The following is a 13,653-nucleotide window of genomic DNA, read 5'->3' as shown; positions in this document are numbered from 1 at the left end:
CGTTTATCAACTTCTATAAAGTTAGCAGCACAAACCGGAAGTCTTTCTATGCAGTCGGCAGCGTGACCAACCACAGCGCAGGAGGCGTGCCTGGAGGCGGGCTGTGGGTGGAATACATTAAAACGGACCATTTTTGCCGGAATCATGAAATCCAAAGAAATACAGCTGAATAGGTGCAGATCCTGGAAGAACTAGGAATGGGTATTGTGTGTAGCTGCTCTATAGAAGTCCACAACTCAATACAAAGGGCAGAAAAATTTGCATAATAAGTCCCCCTTTAAGAAAAAAATTGCATATTTAAGTTAATTTTATATAATTTTGGGTAATATTAATTATTAATAGTAATATAATTAATAATATTAACAATATTATGTATTATTATTTCATTATGATTAATTAATTAATTATTATATTTTATTAATTATTATTTTCAAGCGCATAAATGGCTCAATAAACTAACATAGAAGATATAAGGCATTGAGAAGACATAATGTGTAATATTCTCCATTGGTGACTGTAAGAACTGGACTTGATAATGACTTAAGGTTGACTATAGGGGTGCTATACATCTACACATGTGCAGGACAATAACAAAATGGCCCCCAGGCTGAACTTTCAACACCCCTGCCATGTAGATTGTCCAAGTATGTGTGTGTATTTATTTGATCCATACCTCCAAGATGACATCAGTCCTGGAAAGACATCTCCCCCTGCAGAAGCTGACCTCCACGTTGTCGAGGCGACAGTCTCCCTTGGTGATGTTCTTGACCTGTACGTAGCGACGGCACTCGGGCACGGTTTCGGCTAACAATTCCACACAGAGACAAAGGGTGGGTTGAAGGCAAGGGGAAATATTGTGAAGTGGAGAATCTATTTTTGGTTTCATTTGTGACAAAGTCATGGGAGCTGGAGCCAGAGAGTTTCTTTCTAGGGAGCAAAGTGACACCACTGTGGCCTCCCCGCTTGTGAAGCAAGGAGATTTAAGGCCAAATGAAGGTTATATAAGACAATATCTCGCTAATTGGGCACTGTGGCAGCACTGCTACTTAATAAGCCACCAAAGAATCTCAAGAACCATGATGTAGGCCATGATGTAGGGCTTCCCAAACTTTACCAACTCAGGGCCCACTTGAAAATCTAAAAAATGTCTGCGGCCCACCTTTGTCCTATAAACAGTACATAGACAAAATGCTGCGTTCTCAGAGCCCTTAATAATAATAATAATAATAATAATAATAATAATAATAATAATAATAATAATAATAATAATAATAATAATAATAATAATAATAATAATAATAATAATAATAATAATAATAACAATGATATATTATTATTACTATATTTATTTTTAATAATATTTATGATATTTATAATAATAATAACAATGATATATTATTATTATTATATTATTATTATTATTATTATTATTGTTATAATAATAATAACAATAATAATATTTTCATAAGAATTATAAGAATAATAATGGTATATTATTATATGTATTATTATTATTATTATTATTATTGTTGTTATAATAATATTATTATTGTTATTATTATTGCTAAATTATATATATAATATATAATATTATATATATATAATATAATTTCGACATTATTATATAATATAGATATTATATTATATATAATTTATATTATATAAATAGTATATAATATATATAATAAAATGTAAATATAAAAAATAAATATATTATATTATTATTATTAAAATAATACTGTATTATTATAATATAATAATGATATAATATGATAATAATAATACAAATACAAAAAATATTATTTACATATATAATATTATTTTATATTTAATAAATATTATTATTATTATTATTATTATTATTATTATTATTATTATTATTATTATTATTATTATTATTATTATTATTATTATTATTATTATTATTATTATTATTATTATTATTATTATTATTATTATTATTATTATTATTATTATTATCCAGGATTGAAATGAAAGCAGGGGGATAAGGGAAGCCCAAACTTTTGCGCTACACACGAGACAGAATTAATTTTCATACTTTTCATAACTGCATTCAAGACTGGCATGATGACCAGAGAGCTACGTTCCAATCATAAACTGTATAAGGTTCCTAAAATATTGTGATGGGTCAATAACTCAATAGGTTATTACTTAGGCCTATAAATATTTTTTATTTAGTTGCGCAATAAATATTCATTCATTCATTCATTCATTCATTTTCTACCGCTTTTCCTCACGAGGGTCGCGGGGGGTGCTGGAGCCTATCCCAGCTGTCTTCGGGCGTAAGGCGGGGTACACCCTGGACTGGTCGCCAGCCAATCACAGGGCACATATAGACAAACAACCATTCACACTCACATTCATACCTATGGACAATTTGGAGTCGCCAATTAACCTAGCATGTTTTTGGAATGTGGGAGGAAACCGGAGTACCCGGAGAAAACCCACGCATGCACGGGGAGAACATGCAAACTCCACACAGAGATGCCCGAGGGTGGGATTGAACCCTGGTCTCCTAGCTGTGAGGTCTGCGCGCTAACCCCTAGACCACCGTGCCGCCCGCAATAAATATTTTACAATAAAAATAATTTTAAAATAATATTTGCGAAAATGAATCTTATTTTTAATGACCTCACATGGCCCACCTGTAGTACCACCATGACACTTTGGGAATCACTGATATAGGCTATATACGGTATGTGAATGTGCTGCGATTCCAGGTCACTTACCCGGAAACTGTTTCCTGCAGATGGGACAGCAGCTTCCTGGTTCCTCTACTTTAACTTCTCCCTGAAGGAAGGATGCACTTCATTTAGAGTTGTTATGATCAATGATGAATCTTGAATTTGATGTCGACAAAAGCGGCCGACCTCGTACAGCGAGTGGCACTTTGATAGAATGTAAACTAGCCATTGTACAATATGTGTATGTAAATTCCCAGTCCCCATTAACACAACCGTTAATGTCTGAACCGCCTGGCAACAAAAGTGAGTACACCTTTAGGTTAAACTGTACAAATTGGCCCCAATTCGCTATTTTTTCCTCCCTGGGGTCATGTGACTCGTTAGTGTGTTAGGTGTGAATGGGGAGGAGGGGGTGTTGGATTTGCTGTTAGCGCTCTCACACTCATACGAGTCACTAGAAGTTCAATATGGCACCTCGTGGCAAAGAAGAAAAAAAAAGAATTATTCGACATGAGGGATGAGACCCTCTTTGAAACTGATCACTGATCAGACTCAGGACATGGATTACTGGAACCATGATGAGACCAAGATGATGTCAAATGTGTGGTGGCAACCAGGTGAGGAGTACCAACACCAAGCGTGGTTCCTGGTATGGGGCTGCATGAGTGCTGTGTTCCTTCAGGAAAACATGAATGTCAACATGTATTGTGACATACTGAAGCACAGGACCGTCCCTTTCTTTCAGAAACAGGCCTTCGGGACAGTATTCCAACAATATAAGGACCCTAAACGCACCACCAAGTGCGTAAAAGTGATGTCTCCAGAAGTAAGCTTTGCATCCATTCCCAAAATTATGGAAAAATAATGGTATCCATATTAAATATTGACACTTCCGGCTAAGTTTGGACATTTTCATGAATGTTGTACTCACTTTTGTTGCCAGTAGTTTAGAATAGAGGGTCACGGGGGTGCTGGAGCCTATCCCAGCTGTCTTACACCCTGGACTGGTCTCCAGCCAATCACAGGGCACATAAAGACAAACAACCATTCACACTCACATTCATACCTATGGACAATTTGGCTAGGTTAATTTGGCCAATTAACCTAGCATGTTTTTGGAATGTGGGAGGAAACCGGAATACCCGGAGAAAAACCCAAGCATGCAGAGATGGCTGAATGTGGAATCGAACTCGGGTCTTCTAGCTGTGAGGCCTGCGGTGTCGATCCATTCATTCATTCATTTTCTACCGCTTATCCTCACGAGGGTCACGGGGGTGCTGGAGCCTATCACAGCAATCTACGGCCAAGAGGCGGGGTACACCCTGTACTGGTCGCCAGCCAATCACAGGGCACATATAGACAAACAACCATTCACACTCACATTCATACCTATGGACAATTTGGAGTCGCTAATTAACCTAGCATGTTTTTGGAAAGAAACCGGAGTACTTGGAGTGTACGGGGGAGCACATGCAAACTCCACACAGAGATGGGCGAGGGTGGAATCGAACACCGGACTCCTAGCTGCGAGGCCTGCCCACTTGAACACCGTGCAGCCCAATATGAATACGTAATAATAATGAAATCATAGGAACACAACACAGAGATTTTTTTTGGGTTTGTTTTTAATTTTTGCCTGAAGTACATTCTAAAATATAAATCTCATATCAATGAGACCTTTAAATAAATTAGTGATGTCCGATATCAGCATAAAAATGTGATATCGGTTGATATTAGTATCAGATTTGTTCCTAATCATGAAAACCGATATAAAAAAAAATGTGTATACAACATATATATGTGTTAATTCCATCACAGGAGATATGTCATGTTATACACATATCGGTATCGGTATCGGTTGATAATTGAGAGTTGGAATTGAGAGTCGGATAATATCGGTTTTCAGCAAAAAAGTCTATATTCAACATCAATAAAATTTTTATAACTTCTTAGTGGATTTACCTTAGTTTGAGTCTCCTAGCTGTGTGGCCTGCATGCTAACCACTTTTCCCACCGTGCAGCCCAATATGAATACGTAATAATAATGAAATAATAGTAACACGACACAGAGATTTTTTTTTTACTTTTAGCTTTTTGGTTTGTTTTTTATTTGGCCTAAAGTACATTCTAAAATATAAACCTCATATCAATGAGACCTTTAAATAAATTAGGGATGTCTGATATCAGCATAAAAATGTGATATCAGTTGATATCAGTATCAGATTTGTTCCTAATCATTCATTCATTTATTTTCTACCGCTTTTTCCTCACGAGGGTCGCGGGGGTGCTGGAGCCTATCCCAGCTGTCTTCGGGCGAGAGGCGGGGTACACCCTGGACTGGTCGCCAGCCAATCACAGGGCACATATAGACAAACAACCATTCACACTCACATTCATACCTATGCACAATTTGGAGTCGCTAATTAACCTAGCATGTTTTTGGAATGAAACCGGAGTACTCACCGTGCAGCCCAATATGAATACGTAATAATAATGAAATCATAGGAACACAACACAGAGATTTTTTTTTGGTTTGTTTTCAATTTTTGCCTCAAGTACATTCTAAGATATAAACCTCATATCAATGAGACCTTTAAATAAATTAGGGATGACCGATGTCAGAATAAAAATGTGATATCAGTTGATATCAGTATCAGATTTGTTCCTAATCATGAAAACCGATATAAAAAAAATTGTATACAACACATATGTGTTCATTCCATCACAGGAGATATGTCATGTTATACACATATCGGTATCGATATCGGTTGATATCGGTATCAGGAATTGAGAGTCGGATAATATCGGTTTTCAGCAAAAAAGTCTATATTGAACATCAATAAAAGTTTTAGAACTTCTTAGTGGATTTACCTTAGTTTGAGTCTCCTAGCTGTGTGGTCTGCACGCTAACCACTCATCCACCGTGCAGCCCATGAATGGTTGTGTGAGAAGTTATTTTGAGACGTGATGTCAAATGACATTTGCACTGTTATATAAACTTTATATGAAAGTGTCCTTTCTTCAGTGTGATCTCATAAAAAGACATAATAAAAATCAGGTACGAGGAGGAGGGATTCAGACTGTGGTCTAAAGAAAGGCCGGGTGCTCCCTTGATGCTTCCGTCTGAGAATAGCTGCTGCGGGAAATGCTGAGACTCAACGTCTGACAGCAAGCTACCGACCGACCAACCAACCAACACCGGAACTCGGTTCAAGCCTCAAACTCCAGCCATCTTGCAGCGTTATTCTATCAAACATCGACACACCTAACCGTTCACCCTGAGGACTTTTCCTCCCACTCCTGCAACGCCTGCGGCCTTCCCTGAAGGGTAGTGGGAGAAACTCACTAAGAGGGTAGGAGTGTATGAACACAATCATTTAAAGCACTTTCAGCAGAGAGTGTACGTGAGGTTTGTGGAATATGTTATTTTTAAGATTCGTCCATGTTATTTAGATAAGTAAATACATGAGTAACGGTATTTAAAACAATCTGCTGTACTGTATATGCTGTACAGTGCAGTGAGGAATGCACAGATTTCCACATTTCCCCTCAGCAGACGCGTGTCACAACACAGACGGACTAACTCTTCAGGTCAAGACTGCATCTCAAAGAGAAACAGCATTCTTTTGAGGGCAGAAATGTACACATTCTGGACAGAGAAGGGAGGGAAGCCAACACAATAACACATTTCTCCTGTATATAATTCTATCCTTTCATCCCTTCCACTCCATTGAAGAAAAGAATCCAATACCCTGGAAGAATCACAGTATTCACAGACGCCCAAGTCACAACATTTCAAAAGCCAAACCATGTTTGGGTCTTATCAATACAATGACCTGAATGGATGATAACAAGATATATAGATAACGCTATGTAACAATAGCAGTTGATGCAGCAGTGGTGTTCAAGATCCAGTTGTAAGTGATAATGATGATGGCTAGGTTTGCTTGAGAGAGGAGAAACAGTATCACCGTGCAGCCTTGGTTAAACAAAAAACCCACGCATGCATGGTGAAAACATGCAAACTCCACACAGAGATGGCCGAGGGTGGAATTGAACTCGGGTCGCCTAGCTGTGTGGCCTGTGCGCTAACCACTTGAACACCGTGCAGCCTTGGCTAAACAGAAAACCCACGCATGCACGAGGAGAACATGCAAACTCCACACAGAGATGGCCGAGGGTGGAATCAAACTCAGGTCGCCTAGCTGTATGACTTGCGCGGTAACCACTTGTCCACCGTGCAGCCTTGGTTAAACAAAAAACCCACACATACACGGTGAGAACATGCAAACTCCACACAGAGATAGCTGAGGGTGGAATCGAACTTGGGTTGCCTAGCTGTATGGCCAGCGCACAAACCACTCCTGCACCGTGCAGCCTCGGCTAAAAAGAAAACCTACGCATGCACGGGGAGAACATGCAAACTCCACACAGAGATGGCCGAGGGTGGAATCGAACTCGGGTCACCTAGCTGTGTGGCTGGCGCACTAACCACTTGTCCACCGTGCAGCCTTGGCTAAACAGAAAACCCACGCATGCATGGTGAGAACATGCAAACTCCACACAGAGATGGCCGATGGTGGAATCAAACTCGGGTTGCCTAGCTGTGTGGCCGGAGAATGGAAGAGTCATAAGATACAAAAATTATTTTTATTTTTATTTTTATTTTTATTTTTATTTTTATTTTTATTTTTATTTTTATTTTATTTTATTTTATTTTATTTTTATTTTTATTTTTATTTTTATTTTTATTTTTATTTTTATTTTTATTTTTATTTTTATTTTTATTTTTATTTTTATTTTTATTTTTATTTTTATTTTATTTTTATTTTATATGATAACCACTTCTCCACCGTGCAGCTTTGGCGAAACAAAAAACCCACGCATGCAAGGGTAGAACATGCAAACTCCACACATATGAAATTGCGTCTATTCTATTAGTTTTTTCCAGAAGTTAAACTCCAGCATCCTCTATGAATTGTGTCCAACCTTCGAGGCTGACTAAAACAACAGGAATAACAACCTTCATACATGGCCAATGTGCTGGCTGAGACTTTAGCAGAGACATAAATAACAATGACACTGACAGTAATGCATGAAATGACCTTTGTCATACCAACAAGGAGAAGCAGCGCTTTTCCTGAGTCAGAACCTTTGTGTGTCTGAGGGTAGGCGGAGGGATTACAGAATGCTAGTAAAAATAACACCGGCAGACCTGCTGCTTGCACCGTCGCTGAAAACGCTCAGCAGACTCGTCTACCTCCGAAGCTCGCCGTGCATTCCGCTCACCTTGAAAGTTCTGCATGTCAGCAGATTTTATTTTTATCTCGGCACAGTTGCTCTAAAGACATACATTCACATACTTGTGTAAAGAAGATAATTGAGTCGTCCCTGACGACCACATCATCATCTTCTATCTGTTCCATCCTGCTATTTTAAGGCTTGTTTACATTTGGCCATCCGTACTGTGCAAGTCGCAGTCGTCAGGGAAAGTTAGCACAGAGAAAGTTAGCCCAAAAAATAGTCATTATTCGTACGCTGCTGTATGCAAGCAGGATTTGGACAACCTATAATATCTGAAAAGTATAACCAAGTACTGTATAAGTATCAGTTAGCAAGCAGTTAGCAGCTGCTTGCTCAGGTTATTGTTATTCCCAACACAAACTGTATAATCTGAAGTGGAAACCCGAAAGATGCGGCATGACATTGATGGAGACGACTGGGAAAATCCACCCATGGACGGCGGCATGGTTCGGTTCGGAGGCGTAAAGTAGCACCACATATTTTTGTCTAAATTAAACATTCTGAAGCACGCAAATGGCTAAAAGAAATAAAATACAAACATAAGGCATTCAGAAGACACATCCAAACACAATGTGATGATATGTAATATTATACACTGGCCACTAGGTGTCAGTGATGTGGCCGTAATGTAATGTAATATCCCAGCTGTCTTCAGGCGAGACCCTGGACTGGTCGCCAGCCAATCACAGGGCACATATAGACAAACAAACATTCACACTCACATTCATATATATGAACAATTAGAAGTTGCTAATTAACCTAGCAAGTTTTTGGAATGTGGGAGGAAACTGGAGTACCCGGAGAAAACCCACGCATGCACGGGGAGAACATGCAAACTCCACACAGAGATGGCCGTGGGTGGAATCGAACTCAGGTTGCCTAGCTGTGCGGCCTGTGCACTAACCACTTCCCACCATGCGGCCTTGGCTAAATAGAAAACCCACGCATGCACGAGGAGAACATGCAAACTCCACACAGAGATGGCCGAGGGTGGAATCGAACTCAGGTCGCCAGCTGTGTGGCCTGTGTGTAACCACTCATCCACTGTGCAGCCTTGGCTAAATAGAATCAAACTAGTAAAATTGAATTTGGGTCTCCTAGCTGTGAGGCCTACGTGCTAACCAATGTGACTGTAATGTTTGGTGAGACACACAAGCACCAGACTTGATCACAACAACAACAACAACATGCTTCTATTGCAAGTTTCAATGATCTCACAACAGGCACAACGATCCCTAACACTAGCGACACACCAAGCTAAACTCAACTCCAAACCCTCAATGTCACTTCCTGCCCCCCCCCCCTCCCCAACTCAGCTTTATTTTATGTTACTATGTTAACTATATTGGGTAATATGAGTGTAAAGGTGACTATAGGGGTGTTATTTCATGTCTAGAGGGCTCTAATGTAAAAAAAATGTGATGGTCTTACTAGAAAACATTCCATTTATCCCACTTCACAGAAATTCCCTTATCACGATTGGGGCTGGAATCAATTAATCATGATTAACAAGGGATTATTGTAACTAAAAATTAATCGCAGGTAGCATGTTTTACGGTGTATCCATTTACGGCACAACAGCTACATATTGTACATCAGTAAATGTTGTTTTTTTTTTTATCAGCTTTACTATTTCTATCTGAAGCAGGACCGGATAGAGTCAAAATAAATGTGGAGGCCAACATTGTACCTGTCAAAAGGACTACAAAAATGGATCCATATTTTATGTGGAGGCTTTTTCTCCTTATTGGTCTGCCTGGTTGTACAGTTTCCATACATAATTGACCACTCAGATGGATGTTTCCTGCAAGATGACCATCTAAGCACCCATGTGTATTACTACTGCTGCCTTCCATGCAGAAGCAGGGATGTGACTGCTCACCAGAATATATAAAACCTCCCCATAATCCCATATGCACACTAGAACAATTACAAAAAGATGGTGCAGTTTTTCAATAAATGTAAATTGAAACATTGATAAATATTAAATACATAGAAAAGTCAAAAAGTAACCCCAGGTCTGGGACCGGCAAACCAGTTAAGAACCACCGCACCAAAGTACTCGCTTGTGGGTGGATGGGATAGTCACGTATTGATTGGGTTCATCCGGTGACTTTTAGAGAACATCCCACACGTTCTTAAAGGCGTGTTCAAAGACCACCTGAGACAAAAAGACCGCCCCAGTTCAGAATCCGATTTGGAAAAACAGCCTGTTTACTTGTGTTTGCTCATATCGTTCATTGTAATAAATAGAAGTGATTATCCAGTAAAATTATGTATTGTATTTCATTCACATGACTCATTATCTGACGCTCCTTTAAGTACAGAATGTTTACCCAGCAAATTCATAACGTATAATAAAAACTGCCAGTAGATAAATGATTCATGGAGAATGGAGTCATAAGATGCTAAATGGAGTCATAAGATGCTAAAATAATTTTAATTTTAATTTTAATTTTAATTTTAATTTTAATTTTAATTTTAATTTTAATTTTAATTTTAATTTTAATTTTAATTTTAATTTTAATTTTAATTTTAATTTTAATTTTAATTTTAATTTTAATTTTAATTTTAATTTTAATTTTTTGTCACGTTGTGCATTGTTTGAGTTCCTTTAATTTTAATTTGTTTTTATTATATTATATTATATTATATTATATTATATTATATTATATTATATTATATTATATTATATTATATTATATTATATTATATTATATTATATTATATTATATTATATTATATTATATTATATTATATTATATTATATTATATTATATTATATTATATTATATTATATTATATTATATTATTCATTCATTTTCTACCGCTTATCCTCACGAGGGTCGCGAGGGTGCTGGAGCCTATCCCAGCTGTCTTTGGGCGAGAGGCGGGGTACACCCTGGACTGGTGGCCAGCCAATCACAGGGCACTATATTATATTATATTATATTATATGACATTATATTATATTATATTATATTATATTATATTATATTATATTATTATTATTATTATTATTATTATTATTATTATTATTATTATTATTATTATTATTATTATTATTATTATTATTATTATATGTGTGAGTGGATCAGATTAAAAAACAAACGTTTAGTTTTAGTCGGAAACTGATATTTTCCGGAAACGTACCTATCTTACTAAAGAACGAAAAAGGGCATTCAATTCATTAATTTTCTAGCGCTCATCCTCACAAGAGTTGCGGGGGATGCTGGAGCCTATCCCAGGTGTCTTCGGGCGAGAGGCGGGGACTGGTCGGCAGCCAATCACAGGGCACATATAGATAAACAATCATTCATACCTATGGACAATTTGGAGTCGCCAATAACTTAGCATGCATATTTTTGTAAGGGTGGAATCAAACTCAGGTCTCCTAGCTGTGTGGCCTGTTCGCTAGCCACTTGTCCAACGTGCAGCCAGATCAGAAACATAGTGTTAATGTAATATCAGCATGGAAAAAATATAACTTCCGTTTCTCAACGTCAAGCTCCAATTTCCAAGTTAAGTTATACTTATATTATATTATACTAATATTGAGGACTTAAATATGTCTGCAAGTTAGGGAAAGAGTGTTCTTATGGATGATCATTGGCATTAGTCTCCTTTGCAGGCGCGTTTCTGTGAGTTTTATGTTAGCTTAAGCTGTGCCTCCTAGCCTTCTTTGTTATTTTGGCACGTTGCCTTTTTGTGTGTGAGATGACCTTTGAATTAACAACTTTATTGAAACCAGCCTGCCACCATCTCCTGTATCCTGGCTTACAGCTACACATGTAACATGAATATGTCTCTACTGTGCATACAAAAATAACATATTCCCCAAAACTGTGCAGCAATTGCGCAAAGGGAGTACTATGTGTTATGGGTATTGTCTATCTTTGCAGCCTGCAGGCCAGTTAACAGTGAAAAATGGTGGTCGGTGTGGATCATCAAGCAAGCACCATTATGACTTGTCCTCCAGGTGTGCCACAGTAAAGAACCTTGCATAAAGCAACATATTGGTCCACCTGATAAATGCGCTACAAAAAGTATGTTGGAAAAAGTTGAGAAAAGTTTTGTTCCTAATACAAAAGAGAAATCAATAGCTGGCTGGAACAGACACAAACATTTGTACAATCACAGTAAACCACTTGTATTGATTGTGGTGATATGCCAAAACACTAACATTTTCATTGTCTGTGAAAGCTAAAGTGCACTTTGTGGTGATCCCCAACCCTTTTGACAACTTGTAAATGTACATGTGGTCCTATTAGCGCCCATTGAGATAATTGGAAATGCAAGCATTTATCACCGGAGCATTAACAAGGTGTTTATAGGTGATGATGCAACTCCACAATAGAAGACATCATTCATTCATTCATTTTCTGCCGCTTATCCTACCAAGGGTCGCGGACATGCTGCCTATCCCAGCTGTCTTCGGTGAGAGGCGGTACACCCTGGACTGGTGGCCAGCCAATCACAGGGCACATATAGACAAACAACCATTCACACTCACATTCATACCTATGGACAATTTGGAGTCGCTAATTAACCTAGCATGTTTTTGGAATGTGGGAGGAAACCGGAGTACCCGGAGAAAACCCACGCATGCACGGGGAGAACATGCAAACTCCACACAGAGAGGGCAGAGGGTGGAATTGAACTCGGGTCTTCTAGCTGTGAGGCCTGCGTGCTAACCACTCGACAGTGTCCATCCACACATCCATTCATTTTCTCAATTTAACATTTAAATTTTTTAAATGTTTTAAATTTTTTAAATGTTTTAAATTTTTTACATTTTTTTATTAATTTTTTTTTTTTGGTCACGTACAAGTACAAGGTGATATTACCATACAATGACATAATTTTATTGCAGATTTGAATGATCTCACAACAGGCACAAAAATCCCTAATACTAGCTACACACCAAGCTGACACTCAACTCCGAATACTCAATGTCACTTCCTGTCCTCCCCCAACTCAGCTCCTCATGCGTTGGAACACATTTACAGCAACACACACAAGCCATATTTTAGGTTACTATGTTAACTATATTGGGTAATATGAATGTAAAGATGACTATAGGGGTGTTATTTCATGTCTAGAGGGCTCTAATGTAAAAAAATGTAATGTCTTACTAGAAATCATTCCATTTATCCTACTTCATGAACATTCCCTCATCACAATTGGGGCTGGAACCAATTAATCATGATTAACAAGGGATTATTGTAACTAAAAATTAATCACAGGTAGCATGTTCTACTGCTGATTACAAAAGAACAGAAAAAGGGAGAAACAAGATTTTGTTTCTGATGCAGGATGAGAGTCTAATCTTTTTGTGTCTGTATAGCCCAAGAACATAATAATCTGTGTGCCTTGAAAAATCTGTCAAAATCAAACATGTAAAAATGGCTGGTATTGAATGAGTTAACCATATACAATAAAAAAGTGACATATTTAATGTCTGTAGCTTCAATGTGTCTTTTTGTGGGTGTAAACATTACCCACTCCCTTTTGCTGCATCTTCTTCTCTTGTGAATTTATTGTAAATGTTTTGTAAAAATGGGGCTGCATGGCGGAAAAAGTGGTTAGCATGCAGGCCCCACAGCTCGGAGACCCGAGTTCAATTCCACCCACGGCCTCCCCG

General features: G+C 37.8%; 1 protein-coding gene across 1 annotated transcript in view; it reads right to left on the bottom strand.

The window, feature by feature from the left end:
* Positions 1–13,653, bottom strand: part of sspo (SCO-spondin) — a 113,181-nt gene that overhangs the window by 9,569 nt on the left and 89,959 nt on the right. Inside the window, exons 115-116 of the mRNA XM_058060352.1 lie at positions 2,751–2,811; positions 674–804 (exon numbers count right to left, since the gene is read on the bottom strand). Of these exons, the coding sequence (XP_057916335.1) occupies positions 674–804; positions 2,751–2,811 (192 nt within the window). The remainder of the gene's footprint in view (positions 1–673; positions 805–2,750; positions 2,812–13,653) is intronic.

The sequence above is a fragment of the Doryrhamphus excisus genome, chromosome 21 (assembly GCF_030265055.1).
Source record: "Doryrhamphus excisus isolate RoL2022-K1 chromosome 21, RoL_Dexc_1.0, whole genome shotgun sequence".
Lineage (NCBI taxonomy): Eukaryota > Metazoa > Chordata > Actinopteri > Syngnathiformes > Syngnathidae > Doryrhamphus > Doryrhamphus excisus.
The sequence above is the reverse complement of the archived record's forward strand: the minus strand, read 5'-3'. Positions and strand labels throughout refer to the sequence as shown.